This window comes from Mytilus edulis, chromosome 1, assembly GCF_963676685.1.
Source record: "Mytilus edulis chromosome 1, xbMytEdul2.2, whole genome shotgun sequence".
NCBI classification, from domain to species: domain Eukaryota; kingdom Metazoa; phylum Mollusca; class Bivalvia; order Mytilida; family Mytilidae; genus Mytilus; species Mytilus edulis.
Genome location: NC_092344.1, coordinates 9,566,017 through 9,583,360, shown reverse-complemented (window position 1 = coordinate 9,583,360; position 17,344 = coordinate 9,566,017). Strand labels below are relative to the sequence as shown.

The following is a 17,344-nucleotide window of genomic DNA, read 5'->3' as shown; positions in this document are numbered from 1 at the left end:
TTGAAAAGGGCACACACATACAGAATGTGTCGGGGTTAAACGTGTAAGCAGGATCCCAACCCTCCGAAAACAGCAACAAAAAAATATTTACCAAACAACGACGGAAAACAGAAGATATACCTTTCTAAAATGATTTTTTTTTAATACTTGCAGTTGCTAAATATTAGTTCATAGCCATTTTAAGTTATAATACCGGCGTCACACATCAGCGTATAGCTCAGAAGTACGCGGGGCGTGATGAAAAAATCATGTACGCTGTCAACATGCTAGTAATTTTGCATTCAACCAGTCAATAATATCTGTATCGTTCGCAAAACGAGCTTTAAGTGTGAATTGGCCGTACGAGAAGAGTACCTTAGCATTTATCGGACGTTCAAGTAACGTATATTGGCGTATGCCTGGCGTTTGTCTAACGTATATGGAATGCACGCTACGAAGGAAAAAGGTCTCTTGAACATATTTGAGACGTGTCCCGGTCGTGTCTTGGACGTGCTATTATGGGGTGTTTGTTAACACACCTGATACGTTTTAATTAATAATAAAATTCCAACGACCTTGAAGCGTATACAACGAGCCCTAAACGTGTCTCAAACTTATCTGTAGCGTTTTCAACGCGCTTGTAGCGTATGTATTACGTGAGTGTAACGAACAGAAATATGCTAGACACACGCTTGAGATGGATGAAAATGTTTATGCTGCATAAAATTTTCTTTAGTTGTAGCATTCACCAAGCGTATACATTTGTATTTCGACGTACTTTAAACTTATTCAACGCGCGTCTAACGATTTCCTAAAGCGTTCCTCTGGCGTGCAACTAACGTTTACCGACTTTGTCAATTTTATCTGTACGTTTGGTGCCTGCTTGTCTATACGCCAATGTTTGACGCCGGCATGACAACAGTACAACATACTAATACACGATTGTTATTTAAAAACATGTTATCAAAATAGCAAAAACATATTTGATACAGAAATCTATGATATGAAATCATTAAAGGACATGAGAACGCTTTGTGATCAATCTTTCTAAAATTGGTTGTCTTTAGTGTGTGTTGTAGACTTGTGCGTCTCTTCGACGTTTTTAATATATTATTTCGTCAATGCTCTTCAACTTTGTACTTGTTTGGCTTGATAACTATTTTGATATGAGCGTCATATAACAATTTTGATATGAGCGTCACTGATGAGTATTATGAAGACGAAACGCGCGTGTAAGCGTATTAAATTATAATCCTGGTACTTATGATAACTAGTTATGGTGCTGTCAGGTTTTATTCATTTTTTTAGTTTCGAATATTACTATCGTATCTTACTACTCTTTTGTTTAATCAAAGTGTCAGTGGGTTAATTGCTTTTCCTCGTCGACTTTAGGCTTCACATGGAGCAAATATTTTCATCTCACTGCAATTTTAAGATGGGCCCTAACCTCTTGAGGTCTGGAATACTATTCTCTACGTCGCCCATGCACTTGTTCATTGAAGATTACAGATAACTTATATATATTTTTGTTTACTGTATTAACGAAAAGATCAATTCAAACAAACAAGTAACAGTACTTTTCGCAGGAATTGTATTATAGCGGGGACACTTGTACTATAATTCATTTATGGTTTATTTTAATAAAAAGACAACATTTACAATGTCAAAGGGTATCATGATATAAATTGATTTGAATATGTGATTATTTATTACTTACCACTTGTTTAACTTCAGCGTCGTTTAACCTTGACTGTTCGTTTCCTGCCTCGGTGTTAACTGTTAATGTCTGTTCATCTCCCTCAACGTGACAGAATACATGTGGGCACTGTCCGTCAATCGTACGTGGCCATAATTGCAACAGTGGTGATGTTCCAATGCCAGGTTGAGTTCTTAATTCACCATCGTAAAAGTGCTTTGACGGGAATTCGCATATTTTTGGATGCTATAAAACAAAAAAAATCTTCATTTAAATCTTAGATGAAAAATAGATTATAAATAAACTCATCGTATACACCAGGATTGAAATTTTGTATTTGTTCCAGACGTACGGTTCGTCTACTAAAGTCTCAGCTCGAATAAAAAGAAGTTATAAAGTATTCAAAGCCTCAATTTTCATGTAAACACAGAAGTGCTTACCAAAACGGATTAGGATCTAGGGGAAAAACATTGCAATGCATTCTCCGACTTCCTTATTGAATACAACGTATTGTGGATTCCATTATTTTCAAGGATACCAATGTTTGTTGATTGAGGAAAAGTTGTGTCGTCGTTGATTTTAATGGATTTGCCAGCGAAAAGAAACTTGGTACTTCGTTAAACATTTAAATACTTATTTATCTTTATCTATATATAAATTCCACGAAAAATGCTAGCAAAGAATAATAATGCTTCTATAGTATATTCATTTGGAAGATATCATGTACAGTTCAAGTGCACATTGTTTTTCTTTATAACGAAACAAAGGATATGGTTAAAATGTCAGCAAGGCAGGCAATAATTCATCCTCATTTTCACAAAACAAGCATATATGTTTCCGATGACTAACGGCTGACAAATATCCATATGCAAGAATATAAAGTATGTCAAGATCTTTAATTCCTCAATCTTAACATTTAACACAAATGTCTCTGATCTTTCAAATATCTTTTTTTCCTTATAACTACAAATGTAAGCTATCGAATTGTTGGTATGATTTGGATTTTCTTATTTTCAGAATGCATATTAGAAGCACTAACACTGACGTTTCGATGTTGATGTCAGATATTTTATTGTTTTAAAGAAATGCTTTATTTTACTTGATTCGGTTTGATTACATTGGGTTTTGTTGATTATTAATTGCGAGGCTTTAATGTTTCAATTGTGTTGCTTAGCCTTTAGACGTATGTGTAAATTCATTTTGCGAATTGTTGATTCTCTTTCAAGTTTTGTCCCGCCTCGATGAAGTCCGTGAGGTGATACTTATATTTGTTGTTTCAGGTAGAGGCCGTTAAGTCGAATAACTAATGGTAAGTCAATCATATTTGGCATCAAACTGTAAAAGAATTAGCACATCAAATTGTCATGGACATCATGTTGCCCTCCCTTTACATTCATCGTGGATTTGACTTTGAAACGTTTGCTATATTAATATGTTTCATTGTGTGATTGGGTCAGTTATGAAAAGACTTTAAATACATAGCTACGTACTGCCATTAGATGAAAATTCAATACACTTAGTGGCGTGAGTTTATTTTGCTTTTACAAATAGACTTTTAAGATGTACTCGAACACACATAATATTACTAATAACATACCATTCTGTACTGTTCTTTTAACATAGTTTTGTGCAAATGAACTTTTGAATATCTTTCAAACAGCGAGGTTCCCAGCCCAAGTCTTGCTGCTTCTTTACATTTAATTATCGGACGAAGTTGTTTATGGTCGCCAATTAGAATAACCTGTTTCGCATATGTTGCAATAATAGGAACTATTGTTGCTGGTTCTGAACACATTCCACTCTCGTCAATTATAAGCTGGTAAACTCTGTCTTTTGTAGCTTTTAGGACTTTTGGGTTTGCTACCAGTGAATTTGTACAAAATATGACGTCATAGTGTGGAAGCTCTTCTTTTGTTGCTTTACTCTGGATATCTTTATATTCCTTTATATCTTCAATAGTTGTTTTTAAAGGCCCCCTTCTGCTTTGGTCTATTTCTTCTATCAAACTTATATCGTCAGAAAATTGTTTGTCAAGTTCTTTTAAACGTGCAGCATATGGTTTTCCATCTTGACGAATTATATTATGCAGAACAACACCGTTTTCCACCAGGTGCGTGTCTGCTTTCGCATCTCGTATGTTGCGTCTTGAAACACTTGCCCTTCCAGGAATTAGAAATGTTAGTTGTTCAATTGCACTGCCATACATTCTAACAATTCGTGGCGCTTTGGATCCTAGCTTGTTTATTACAAGACCTGTTATGCGATGAAAAATTAAGTGAAGGTATTCAAATTAAGTGAAGGTATTCCAATTAAGTAGTAGATATGTATCAAATTAAGTAGTAGATATGTATCAAATTGTTGGAAGAAATTAAGAGTGCCACTCTACAAAAAACACTTACGATGAACAGCGGTAGTAATATTTATTAAATTATATAGAACTTGAAATATCTATAATAATCAACGTAAATTTTGGCAAGAAATTAAAGAAACGTCGATCGATTTGTATAAACTAACATTTCTTCACCTGACTTACTATTTTTTTTTATCAAAATCGCCCTGAGCACCTGACATCAACAAGGTTTTTGTTGAGTTTGTGTTTCCAGCATTCAGTTTATATTTTGTTGGGTTTGTGTTTCCAGCATTCAGTTTATATTTTGTTGGGTTTGTGTACTATTTGTCTTTTCGTCTTTAGTCTTGGCATTGTCAGTTTTTGTTCTACTTATGAGTTTAAATATCCCTTTAGACGATTTCGCCTTTTATTTTAGAACTCAGGATATTTATAAGTTTTTAGTTGAGTCATTGCTATCGATCAGTAAGTAAACAAAATATAATTCCGTGAATTTTTTCTTCAAAACGTCAATTTTCCTTGCGTTTTGTATTAGAATGTTATTTATTTTCATTACAGATTCAATGTTTCACTTTCAAAATATTCAAGGTTTTTACCTCTTTTCATAGTACACAGCACCTCGCGTTCTGAAGAAAATTAAGTTTGGAATTTAAAGTAGTAAATAAATATTAAGGGTTTCTAGGTCACCGAAATCTGTTAATTTATTTTCAAAAACACTGACCTTACTTTTACTTCTTTTTGAACGAGCTTGTAGTTTAAACATATTTTATTGTTCAAAATGACAAAAGGATCAGACACAAGTTTTACAATTTAGTAACGTCTTCTCCAAAACAAAAACAAAATATACACAATAATTAATGAACACATCAAATATTTCATACTAACAAATAGTTTAAGAATAAAGACATGAAAACAAAAGGAAACTTTGAAGCGAATCAATGGATTTTAATCGAGTGCATCTTTTTACTGTATAAATACGACACAAACACACCGAATAGTTAGTGGAATTACCTATGCGCAAATTTTGTTCTTGTGGACATAACTTAAATAAGTGTGTGTGTTTTTCTCATAATAAAGCGTGGGATCTTAACATATAATCCAAGTTTACGAAAAGGATGTATGCTGCACAATGGTAAGTATAGATTTGAAACTTATTCTTATATTCTTTCGTTAAAATCCATTGAATCGTTATTGATAACAAAACATAACAGTAAATATTCACCAAGATCATTCGATTATTGTCGTTACATGTATATAGAAATATCTTTAATCACATGTGTTGTAAACAGAATTAAGGTTGTCAATGCAGAGAAAAACGTTTGGTATTTTTTATATACCTTTGAACAGATAAAGAAATATTATCATTTTCTTCAGTACTTAAAGCATGATCACCAAATAATAATAAATCTATAGTAATATTTACATTTAAGACATTAATTTCGTTCAACATCAGATTTCTCTGAGCTGAAAAATTAATACAATATAATAGATAGTGTTCAACATTTTCATTAATAAAACCACATGCACAATATGCATTTTGTATCAAATTTGCTTTGAACAAGTCAGCACGCAGTGCGCTACATCTGTTACGCAGCCTTGTGTGTAAAACAGAATACAAACGATCTCCTAAAGAACCAAATCTCGGAGATTTATTATTTCTATAGTATAGTTTGTGCAAGTTTAATTTAAAAAAGGAAAATGTAGGAATATGTCTTATACTTAAGTCTAAAGAGTTCCACAGTGCAATAGATGACGGAAAATAAGACTGTTGATAAGCTGATAAACGATTTACGGGAATAGTAATATTTTGACTGTTACGCAAATTATAATTACAAATATCTGATACAAAATCCGGAACCAAATCGTGTAAATAATCTGGCGCTTGGTTATTTATAATCTTATAAAACATAGATAATTTTTTAACCTCCCGTCTGACGCTTAATTTTTCCCATCCCGTCTCCAAATAGATACTGTTCCGGCTAGCGTAACTTGTTAATCCCGTAACTATTCGAGCAGCCTCGATTTGGACATTTTCCAACCGATCAGAATTTGTTTGTCCACAGTTATCCCATACTTCTGACGAATACTCCAAAATAGGCCGAATAAAAGTCATATAAATTTTTTCCAAATATTCCCTCTTAAGTCTAAATTTTAGTTTTCGTAAAACATTAAGCTGCTTCGAAGTTTTTTCTATCAGCTTATCAACATGCTTACTCCATTTACAATCACTACTAAATATGACACCAAGATGTTTATGCGTATGAACTGGCTCTAATGTAGTGCCATCAAAATCAAAAGAAAAATTACTTTGTATAGTTTTCATACTGAATATCATAATATCTGTTTTATTTGGGTTAAACTTCACTAGCCATCTGTTTGACCATGCATTTAAATAAACTAGATCTGTGCTGATTAAATTTCTTAAGATGGATTCATTAGGAGCAGTATGACCTATTGAAGTGTCATCTGCAAAAAGCCTCCCAAATCCAGAAAAACCATCAGCTATATCATTAATATATATCAAAAACAATAACGGTCCTAATACCGAACCCTGAGGCACACCGGCGTTTAATTTTCCAAATTTTGAAAGTGAATCTTTTAAGACAACTTTCTGAGATCGGCTACATAGGTAGCTTTTTAACCAACACAGCAAGTCTCCCTTTATACCATATTTTTCAAGTTTGTATAGTAAAGCCTTAATCCAAACCGTATCAAAAGCTTTACTTATATCAGCAAATGTAATGCTAGTAACTAGCTTATCATTTAGCGCCAATAAAATTTTGTTGTAAAGTTCAATTAATTGGTGCGTAGTGGAATATCCTGGAATAAATCCAGATTGATACTTATACAACAGTTTATTTTCATGTAAATGGTTAAAAATATTTTTGAAAACAATTTTTTCTAATAATTTACTCACACATGACAATAAGGAGACAGGCCTGTAGTTAGAAGGTAGTGATTTGTCACCACTTTTGAATAAGGGAATAACATATGCAATTTTCCATTGATCGGGAAATACTCTCTCATGAAGTGATTTATTAAAAAGTAAACATAATGGTTTTGAAATTTCTTTTCTAACAGCAAGTAACATTCTGTTGCTAACAATATCTGGTCCTACCGCTTTATTTGGATCAAGCGTGGAAATAATATCAAGTACATCTTGTTCACTAACAATTATCTGCGAAAGAAAATCATGACAGCGATCATCAAATTCCGGTAAATCTTTATTAGCATCATTTATATTAGAAATAGAACAAAAATATTTATTTAAAATCTCAGACTTTTCTGTTCCTTCATACGCAAGGTTAAAGTTATGATCCGGGTCTCTTAGCGGAGGAATATCATGAGTTGGTCTGTCGCTTTTAATTAGCATATTGATGGTCTTCTAATACTGTTTACAGTTTGCAACTTTAAGTTCATCCAAATTCTCGTTTATAGTCGCATAAAAATGCTTTTTAGCTTGCTTTTTTAAATTATTAACTTTGTTCCTTTGTTGCTTATATTTATGTTCAGCAGATGTACTATGTGAACGCATAATTTTTTTTCGAAATCTGTCCCGTTTTCTCGTTTCCCGTCTCAAATTTGAATCAAACCAAACTTTATCATCACATCTTATAGTTACTTCCCTTGTAGGTATACACGCAGATGCTATATTAATAAAAGTGTTAGTGAAATTTGTAGCAGCAACATGAACATCACTTGCATCAGAAATCAAAATTTCCCAATTAGTATTAAGTACTTTTTGTTTCAAGTCATAATCCCCTCTTTTATAATCCCATATAGATCTAATATATGTTCGACTTTTACTAAAACCACAATCAACCAGACTCAAGCTGGCAGCCACTTTTATCGGCCAATCAAGATAGCAGCCACTTTTTTCCAGCAGCCAATTTTGAAGATATGTCTAAAAACCAAAAAACTGCATGAGACTCAAACGTTCCAAAATTCGCAAAATCTTAGTTAAATATTAAGGTGGTATGGGAGTCTAAAATAAAAATGATAGAATTTGTTCATACTTTGCCAAAACGTTGTATCTATTGATACATGTTGAAAAATATAATAAAAATAATAGGTCACCGCGCATTTTCTCAAGCTACAGGACGGGACAAAATGACACATTTTGTATGGATTATACAGGAAAAAACACCATTTCGTGATTAGAAACTAAACAAAATGATAGAATTGTTAAATACTTCAGGAAAAGATAGCTTTCAGACACTGCTTTGAGAATATCAAAAGAAAAGATAGGGTCACCGTACGTTTTTTCCGGCTAAAATACAAAATAGGAAAATTCCATACAGAATCCTTCAGAAAATGCACCTTTTTAGAATTACCTCCCCTTAAAATGCCAATTTAAAAAAAAATAAAAACAACCAAAAATAATTAACATTTGCAAAAATATCAATATTTAAAAGTTATATTCTTATAAATTGGTACTTTTAAATGAAAATGTACATTAAACATCAGCATTCCTGCATCAAATTTTGCTAACTTGATGGAAAATCTGGACCTTTGATTCTCTGTTTTTTACAATCCAAGATGGAGGAAGACACCCATACCACCTTAACAGCGGATTTCGACAATTTCGCGGCTTGTACTGATTTTAAAAGCATTTCATTACGTTTTAAATATGTATGTGAAGTTAGCTGCCGGTTTGTTATTCGATATTCGATGTTCAATATCCAACCGGTTGCTAGCAGTCGGTTCAATATTAAAATTTAGTTCAAAATCATTAAAAAGTATAATTTTCATAGTTAACAGGAGTGAAAAATTACGCCGCAAATAGTTTAATGACCCCTTCAAGCTGTCGTAAATTATCGTTGTCCTCGAATATAAACCCTTATATACATTGCCTATATTTGTCTTTATGTAATATAGATTTTTATCAATAAAACGACATCAAAGATTCATCAAAGATCTAATTTAATATATAATATATCAAACTAAAACTAAAGCCGGCCACTCTAAAAACATTCAGAACTATAAATAGAAATATCTATGGAAAGCCAAAAAAAAGAATAAATATATAGTCAACACTGTGCGGGACAAATTTGCCATTCCGGTATCGGCAAATCTGACTTTGTCGGTTTACAAGATATCAAAAAAAAAATTTGCCCAGTGATAGATTATTGAAAAATTAAAAAAATGCCATATGTCCCAACTTGTCACTGTTGTCACTCTTGTCACTGCAGCTGATTAAAAGTACATTTCCCATGGGAAATTTGATAATTCCCATGGGAATATTAGAATTTCCCATGGGAACATTGGAAGTTCCCATGGGAAAAATTACTTTTCCCATGGGAAGTTTAGAGTTCCCATGGGAACTTTAAAGTTCCCATGGGAAAAGATGAATACAAAAAGTTCCCATGGGAATTAATTCTTCCCATGGGAACAAATTTTCTTCCCATGGGAACAATTTTTCTTCCCATGGGAACAATATTTCTTCCCATGGGAAGACATCTTCTTCCCATGGGAACAATTTTTTTTCACATAGGAACAATTTTTCTTCCCATGGGAACATACTATATTACAATACAAACATTATTTTCCATTTGAATTTTTTTCTTCAGAAAAATTACAATTTGTTGCAAATACTGGATATATGAGAATAAAAGAGAATATACTTCTGCCTTAGCTGGATGGAAAGCTGTAGGGCATAACACATTTTTGGAACCTTGTAAAACATCTCAGAAAAGCAGATTTGTCTCCGGGACAAGTTTGCAATTCCGCTGAGTGCAAAAGTTGTTCACCTTAATTTTTGGAGTTAAGTCAAAATGAAGTTGATAACTTGGCTGGTATTGGTTCCCTGATATTTGTCCTAAAATTGTTTGGCTCTAGCACCACTGTTAAAAAAGTAATGCCCCTTTTTTCAACAATTTCCTTAGAGGAATAGTTGTTTTCCTCAAGGGAAATCAAATTTCCCTAAAGGAAAAAGATTTTTCCTCAAAGGGAAATTGTTTTTTCCTCAAGGGAAATTGTTTTTTCAAGGGAAAAAGATTTCCTTCAAGACAACAAATTTCCTCTAATGAAATCATTGTTCTTCAAATTTCCTCTAAAGAAATTTCTGAACATCAAATTTCCCTTATTTGTTCTTGTTAAACATTTCTTCGCTATACCATGTATACAAACAGTATGAATATATAATTATTACAAGACTGTATAGTTGATGCAAATGATATTCAAAACTTTCATAAATGTTTGACTCAACATTTTAATGACATTGAAAATTGATAAAGTCTGACTGTTTAGATCTAGGTATTGTTCATACTTTTTATAAAATTTAACTATGATTTATAAAAAAAATTTGTAGCAAATGATTCTGTTTTCTTTGTAATTGTTTCAATGCAATACATTAATAAGCAACCAATTTGAATGTCATACCATTTGTGGTGTTCTAAAGAATTTGTTTATATATTTGCAGATTAAATAATAAAATATACACTTTTCGTGTTATTTTAAATTAAAATTTTCTTCTGTTTCAGCTTGTGTACAGTTTTCAATCCACTACGTAAGAATTCAGTGAATACATTATTCCATTCACTTTATAACATTTTCCTTCAATTCTAAGAGAAAACATTTTTGCAAATTGTTCTTCAATGATCTTCTTCCGTATATTTGATATGAGGGAGCGATATAAATGAGTGGATAAAACTGGTGTTCCTTTGTTCTGCATTCTCCTTTCTTTCGAATAATATATATAATATGTTGTTGCTTTTATGCAATAGTGTTTTTGTGTATCTATGATAGAACTCCATTTTGTTTATTGGCATTATCATGTGATAATGATGAAATTTCCTGTTTCTTTTTTTCTGCAGGAAAGCACACATTCCAGTTCAAATTAATCCAATTATGCACTTTGTAAATAAATTTCAACTTTAAGTTTCCTCTTCAGTAATGACCTATTGATCATGAAAACCAAGATGTCTGATCACCTATAAATACACAAAATAAACAAATAAAATGTTATAAATGGAGAGAGAAACAGCAATAAATGTTTTTCATATGTATCTTTCTTTATTAAAATTCATTAAGTAAACTTGAACCTTGCGAAAAATAATTAGCTGTGATGTAAGACTAGAAAGTATAAAACGCAAAATAAAGTAGTCGCGAAAAATTAGTTGATTTACATTAGTCCAGTCTGTGTTTGCAGGAAATTAACATCATAGGTTGCCATATTCCTATTGTGCCTGTCCAAAGTTCAGAGCCTGTAGTTTTTGTAAGTTTAGTCTGACACTAAAATTTAGTGGTTGTTGTTGTTGTTGTTTCATACCGGTTATATTTATTTTTTGTAATTTATTTTGTAATAAACTAGGCAATTAGTTTTACAGTTTGGACATGTTGGATTGTTTCAATTTTTCATCTTTGGGTCTTTTATAGCTGCCTTCTTTGACTATAGGGTATGAATTTTCTCATTATTGAAGGTCGTCACAGGCCTACAATTGCTTTCTTAAAGCCATGATAGTTTTCATATTTGATATACCACATCTTTTAATTTTTATAGTAATCATGATTATCATCTTTCAAGTTCAACAACTTTAAAAAATAAATAAAAGTGGCCTTACCATTTAGGTTTAGTTTGCTTCTGCAAATTTTAAATTGCCTATCATTTCTGCTGTTTATAATTTCTCTGTATCTTCTATAGTTCTTGTCCTATACATAAAAGAGTAAAAGTTATTATTGAATGGCATCTTGCATCAATATTTTTTTTTGCTGTTTAATGTACATGATGTATATTAATGTGTGTTTAATAAGAAGAGTGCACACGCTGAAATGTCTCGCCTTCTTTTACTAATCATTGATAATATGTTGATAGTCCTAAGTATAAAGCTTTATCACAACTGTCACATAAACTTAACATTAACCAAGATAAATAAATAAAGACTAATGAACCATGAGAATGAGGTCAATGTCAGATGAACCATGCCAGGCAGACATATACAGCTAACAAGGCTTCAATGCAACAATTATAGTTGACCTATTACTTATAGTTTAAGAAAAATAGACCAAATCACAAAAACACTGATCAATGAACCGTGAAATGAGATCAAGGTCAAATAAAACCTGTGCCACTGACATATAGATCAAAAAATATTTCTATACACCAAATACAGTTGACCTATGGCTTATAGTATTTAATAGATAAAGACCAAAACTCAAAAATTTAATTTTGACCACTGAACCATGAAAATGAGGTCAAGGTCAGATGACATCATCCCACTAGACATGTACACCTTACAATCATTTCATACAACAAATATAGTAGACCTATTGCATAAAGTATGAGAAAAACAGACCAAAACACAAAAACTTAACTATAACCACTGAACCATAAAAATTGTCATAAATAGCATAGACACCTCTTAGTTTTGAGAACAACATGCGTTAATTGTGCAAGTATAATCATTGATAAATCATGCACAAGATTGACTTTTTTTAAAAAGCCTATATATATTGAAATTTTCTGAAAATATTGCATGCATTTATTAATATGACCAATTTCAAGAAATGCGCAAAGATGTGAGATGATTTATATAATTGTAATTTCAGGAATTTACAGTAAAGGCTTTCATCCCCACTGCATTTTGCACTTTTCCCACGTCAGGAGCCAGAAGTTATGGCCTTTGTGACCTTTGTATGATTTTTATTTTAGTTTCTTTTTTAATATCAAAGAGTTTAATATGACGTCCATTATCACTCAACTAGTATACATTTTTGTTTAATGGCAAGCTAAAGCATGCCTCACAGGCAGGGATCCAGGAGGGTCTGAGGGTTGGACATGTTGGAACCCCCCTTTCTACATTGTTCTTTATTGGACGATCAATGCATTTGAATTTTAAAATTAACACCATTCGAACGTAAATATATTTCAAAATTAAGATGCTGCAATGTACAATCCCAGTAGAGCTGGGAAGATGGTATAAGTCATTCCAAAAGAAGAAAGGACATGCAATCTGTGTTTAACTGCAATTGGCAATGAATTCCATTATTTATTTGAATGCAATTCTTTATTAGTCAAAAGATATCAGAAATCAGCATATTCCAGAGTACTATGTGAAATATCAGAATTAAGCAAAAATGAAAGGACTAACTGTCATTGACAAATATTAACTTATTATTTAAAAATGTGTCTATATTCATTTCAAAGTTAACTAAAATATTATAATGTTAAAATATTATAATATAAAGTAATTTTCCATATATTTTATTTCTAAGTTGTTTTATTTTTTTTAATTGTATGTGATTGTATTTTGTAATTTACCTCTTGTTTCACATGTCAATATCAATGTGACGGAGTGTTTTTCAAATAAAGCATATTGTATTGTATTGTATTGAATGGGGACATGTAGTTGGACCCCCCCCCCCCCATTTGTCTTTGGTTAGGAACCCCTCCTCGGGTTGTGGGATTTTCTCGTTGCATTGAAGACCCATTGGTGCCCTTTGGCTGCTATCTGCTCTTTGGTCTTTTGATACATTCCCCATTTACATTTCGATTTTATATTCAGTTCTATTATAAATGTTAGACTTCTTGTTGATTTGGTTTCATATTTCGGCTTCGTCAGAGGAAAGCGTTCCAGAAATAAAATAGCCTTGCAAGACGTCATAATTATTTGGACTAGATTTTCACCACCATCAACATTGTAAAGCTTGTCTCACTGTGGAAGAAATGAGTTTGGCGCGTTTACAAAAATATAATTGTCTGTGCTGACAGGGGAGTGTGTGTGCATACCATTATTTAAATTTTCTAAACCTTCTTTTTCAATATTTTGTGCATTTCTTGGTAATATACTGTCAGACCTCGAGTGCTGCTTTACAAAAACGATCAACTTACAAGTAATGTAGGGGAAGGAAACTAGCTAAAAAGACCAAAAATAAGCCACAACTAATGGGGTCTCATTGGGGGTTCTGTTCACGGATCTCGCTTTATAGTTACTATTTATTTTTTTTAGATTCCCGCATCCCTCTTACACTATGTAAGTAAACAATTCTAATATTTTTGTAATTTCCTATGTCCCGCTAAACTTCATTTCCAGTTTTCACGGCACAATAATTTGACTATTAGTGACACTAAGTACTGTGGTATTTTCAGTGGGTATTTTACCAATACGGCCATATATTTCGGTGTGTAGAAATACCGCAAAGGAATTCTTAATGGCGCTGACTAAGAAGAAAGTTTTTGCATTAAGGAGTCCTAAGGACACCAGAGACATATATACACATGTGTATATATGTCTCTGAGGACACTAAAACGATGTTTTAAGATCACAGAGAATATGGATACATAGGAGGATATGATTAAATACCTCATATCTGTAAAGTTAGGTATCAATAGATATTGTAATTTTGAAGTTAAATGACTTTTTAATCAACGCGTGCCACTCGGCACGTGAACAACGGCTTATTGCAAATTCACTAATCATCATGTTCAATCAACCTAATCCAATACACAATTGTATTTTTATCGTTACTTATTGATTAATTAATGGTTGTTGTTGAATAAACCTAACGGTTAAGCGTGGTAAAATTTCAAGTTTATGAAAGAAAAATAAAAAAAAATGAATTTTGTGTTTTAAAACTTTGTCTTTGTTATATTTTGTTTTTAAGGAAATTGCTATGCAAGCTTTTTTTTAAATTAAAGAACCCTATTTTGAGATACAAATTGAGACAAAAATGCTTTTGAGATTTCGTTTCCTTGTTAACAACACAAGAGTTTTAACTTTACATATATTATCATTATACCTTGAATGAGTGACATATGCATGAGAGTATGTGGTGTCCGTGGGGTTCTTCAAAATCCGATTACAGAAGTAATATAGAAAAACTCCAAGAGGTAAAATTATATTACGTTTTAAAAAGAGACTATAAATCATAACTGTCTCCTATGAACAATAACTTTAAAACTGATGTCAATGCTTTTTTTTTAACAATTCATCTTTATTTCAACAATTGAAGATGAATACCATTTTATTTTATAATGTAATAAGCATCGTAATGTAAGAAATATAATTCACAATGTGTAGGCGCGAATCTAGAGCTTGAAGCGGAGGTTTGGGGGAGGGGGTACGTGATAAATGTTTAGAATACTAGAGAAGTTTTCTTGTTATATAAAACCATATGTTTTTCAATAAATGGCAAACTTTTTGTTCATCCGGCATATGGTTACTCTAAATAAACTTTTGATTAGTTTAATTATTTGATTACAGATCGTATCTACCCGTTTTGCAATTGCTGTATCACCCTAAATGAGGCTAATAAAGATATGTATAATAAAATAGCAGTCTTGGATTGTCTTAATTAAATCCTTTGATCCTCTAATTATCAAGTTACCCTCTGGCCAATGTAATTATGACTTGTGTATATTTAAAGAAGTTACTATATATATCTTTATTCTCATAAAGCAAATGCATTACATCGGTACAGAGATAACAAATACAACAATAAATATTTACAACATGTACAAAACAAGCGAGAGATGTGACAAAAGTTACAAGCCAGGAGTACAAGCACGGGCCGACAAACACAAGTATTTATATTTTCTATAAAAAAAAACAAAGCTTCTTCAGAACTGGTTTTCTTGTACTTGACATAACTTCAGAGAATTTAACTGTATTTTGCCGTTTTGTAAAAGATGCAGTTAAAAACTCTTTTCGTTTTTGATTGAAAAATTTGCATTCAAATATAAAATGATATTCGTCACCTATTTGTCGATTGTTACATAGACTGCAAAAGCAATTTTCTCTGATTACGTTTTGCCATCTTCCTGTTTCAATCAGCAACTTAGTATTAGTCGTTTGAAACCGACAAAAAACAATAGCGTCTTTAAAGTCCAAAATATTAAAATATTCTTCAATTTCAAGTTTTTCTTAAAATTTTTGTAGTTTATACCTTTTGACGAATTTTGAATGAGGGAATTCCAGTTCTGAATATATTGATCTAGCAATCTCTGCTTTATGACAGTTTTTAACCATTCTTTATTAACAAAATTTTGTGACTCCCATATATATGTTTGAGAAACCACAATCTTGAAATATTTTTTGTATAAACAAGATCCATTTTATCTGGTTATTATGTAGCGACAACGTGTCACCCTATTCAATATATAGTAAAGATAACATTAAAAAATATTTTAAGATTTTCAAGTGGTGTGGTTGGGTGTCACGTTGACAGGGGGGGGGGGGGGGGGGCTGGGTTCACCTTAATTATGATTAAAACATGTTTTTTGTACTGCCTCTAATCAACAGAAACTAAAATCTCATTAAAAATGAAAAATCAGAATATATTTTAATATAAAATTTGTAGAACAGAAGTTAAGTATCCCATATAAAACATAATGAATCATTATACATGCAGAGACCAAAGCAGCAAAGATATAGTCAATAGAATCTATTTGCATTTGCCTATGTTCTCTCCTTATAAAACCTTGCTGTGAGGCATGGTCCCTGACATCAGAAAAATGAATGAAGTATTGGCAACTGGACGTTAAGCAACCAAATATAAATCCTCACTTTTCCGTGAAGTGTTCACAATTATTTGTCTTTTTAAAATTAAAAGGATTAAAAATTCCCAAACTGAAAAGAGTTGAAAATACTTTATTACTTTAGAAGTAAAAATTATAACAGACAGAATAAATACGGCAGAAACAAACAAATGGGAAAAAAATAGAGAACAATTTAAAATACCATATATACATGTTTAAACAGTATACTAGCAGATTATGAACGGATCAAGGTTGAGCGAACGTGAATTTCTACCTATTACACTAAAAAGGTGACAATCATTTTTTTTAGGCACGTGTCGAATACACATTCCATAACTTTCTAATTAAAAAAAGGTATAATTGTAAAATTTAAAATTATGAATTTTTAAAAAGTCTATTTTTATATGCCATGTCCTTTGTAACAGTTGTATCATTCCATCAGGTCCTTAGTGCACATTTTTGTTCTTAGTGCACTAAGGAGATCCTTTGCGGTATTACTATACGGACCCCATATATTTGAAGCTGTTCAAAATACTGTACATTATAGGTACGTGTATCAGATTGAACAATAATTGTCATATTTATAAAAAGAATAGGTAATCTGGTATGAAATATGTCCACTGGAACGACCGTGCAAGTGCGATATATATATTATAGCCGGTCGAGGTCGTTAAAAACTTCCATTTGTTGTTGTCCACTGAAAATAAGCTCTTGAATACACGAATCCCCGTTTTATTAATGCCAAATTTATTTGTTAGTATTTCTTATTCTTTTTCTTATGATTTTATCATATCTTTTTTGTGAAATTTTCTGTGTGGTTGAACATGAAATTGCCTCCGATGCTACA

At 31.9% G+C, this 17,344-nt stretch overlaps 1 protein-coding gene and 1 long non-coding RNA gene across 2 annotated transcripts in view; both read right to left on the bottom strand.

The window, feature by feature from the left end:
* Positions 1–17,344, bottom strand: part of LOC139523478 (3'-5' exoribonuclease HELZ2-like) — an 89,144-nt gene that overhangs the window by 3,177 nt on the left and 68,623 nt on the right. Inside the window, exons 6-7 of the mRNA XM_071317543.1 lie at positions 3,273–3,928; positions 1,697–1,921 (exon numbers count right to left, since the gene is read on the bottom strand). Of these exons, the coding sequence (XP_071173644.1) occupies positions 1,697–1,921; positions 3,273–3,928 (881 nt within the window). The remainder of the gene's footprint in view (positions 1–1,696; positions 1,922–3,272; positions 3,929–17,344) is intronic.
* LOC139523486 (uncharacterized) lies at positions 10,185–13,978 on the bottom strand. The gene is made up of 3 exons (XR_011664628.1): positions 13,750–13,978; positions 11,585–11,672; positions 10,185–10,954 (listed from the first exon to the last, which is right to left on the bottom strand). It is a non-coding gene; the product is annotated as an uncharacterized lncRNA (long non-coding RNA).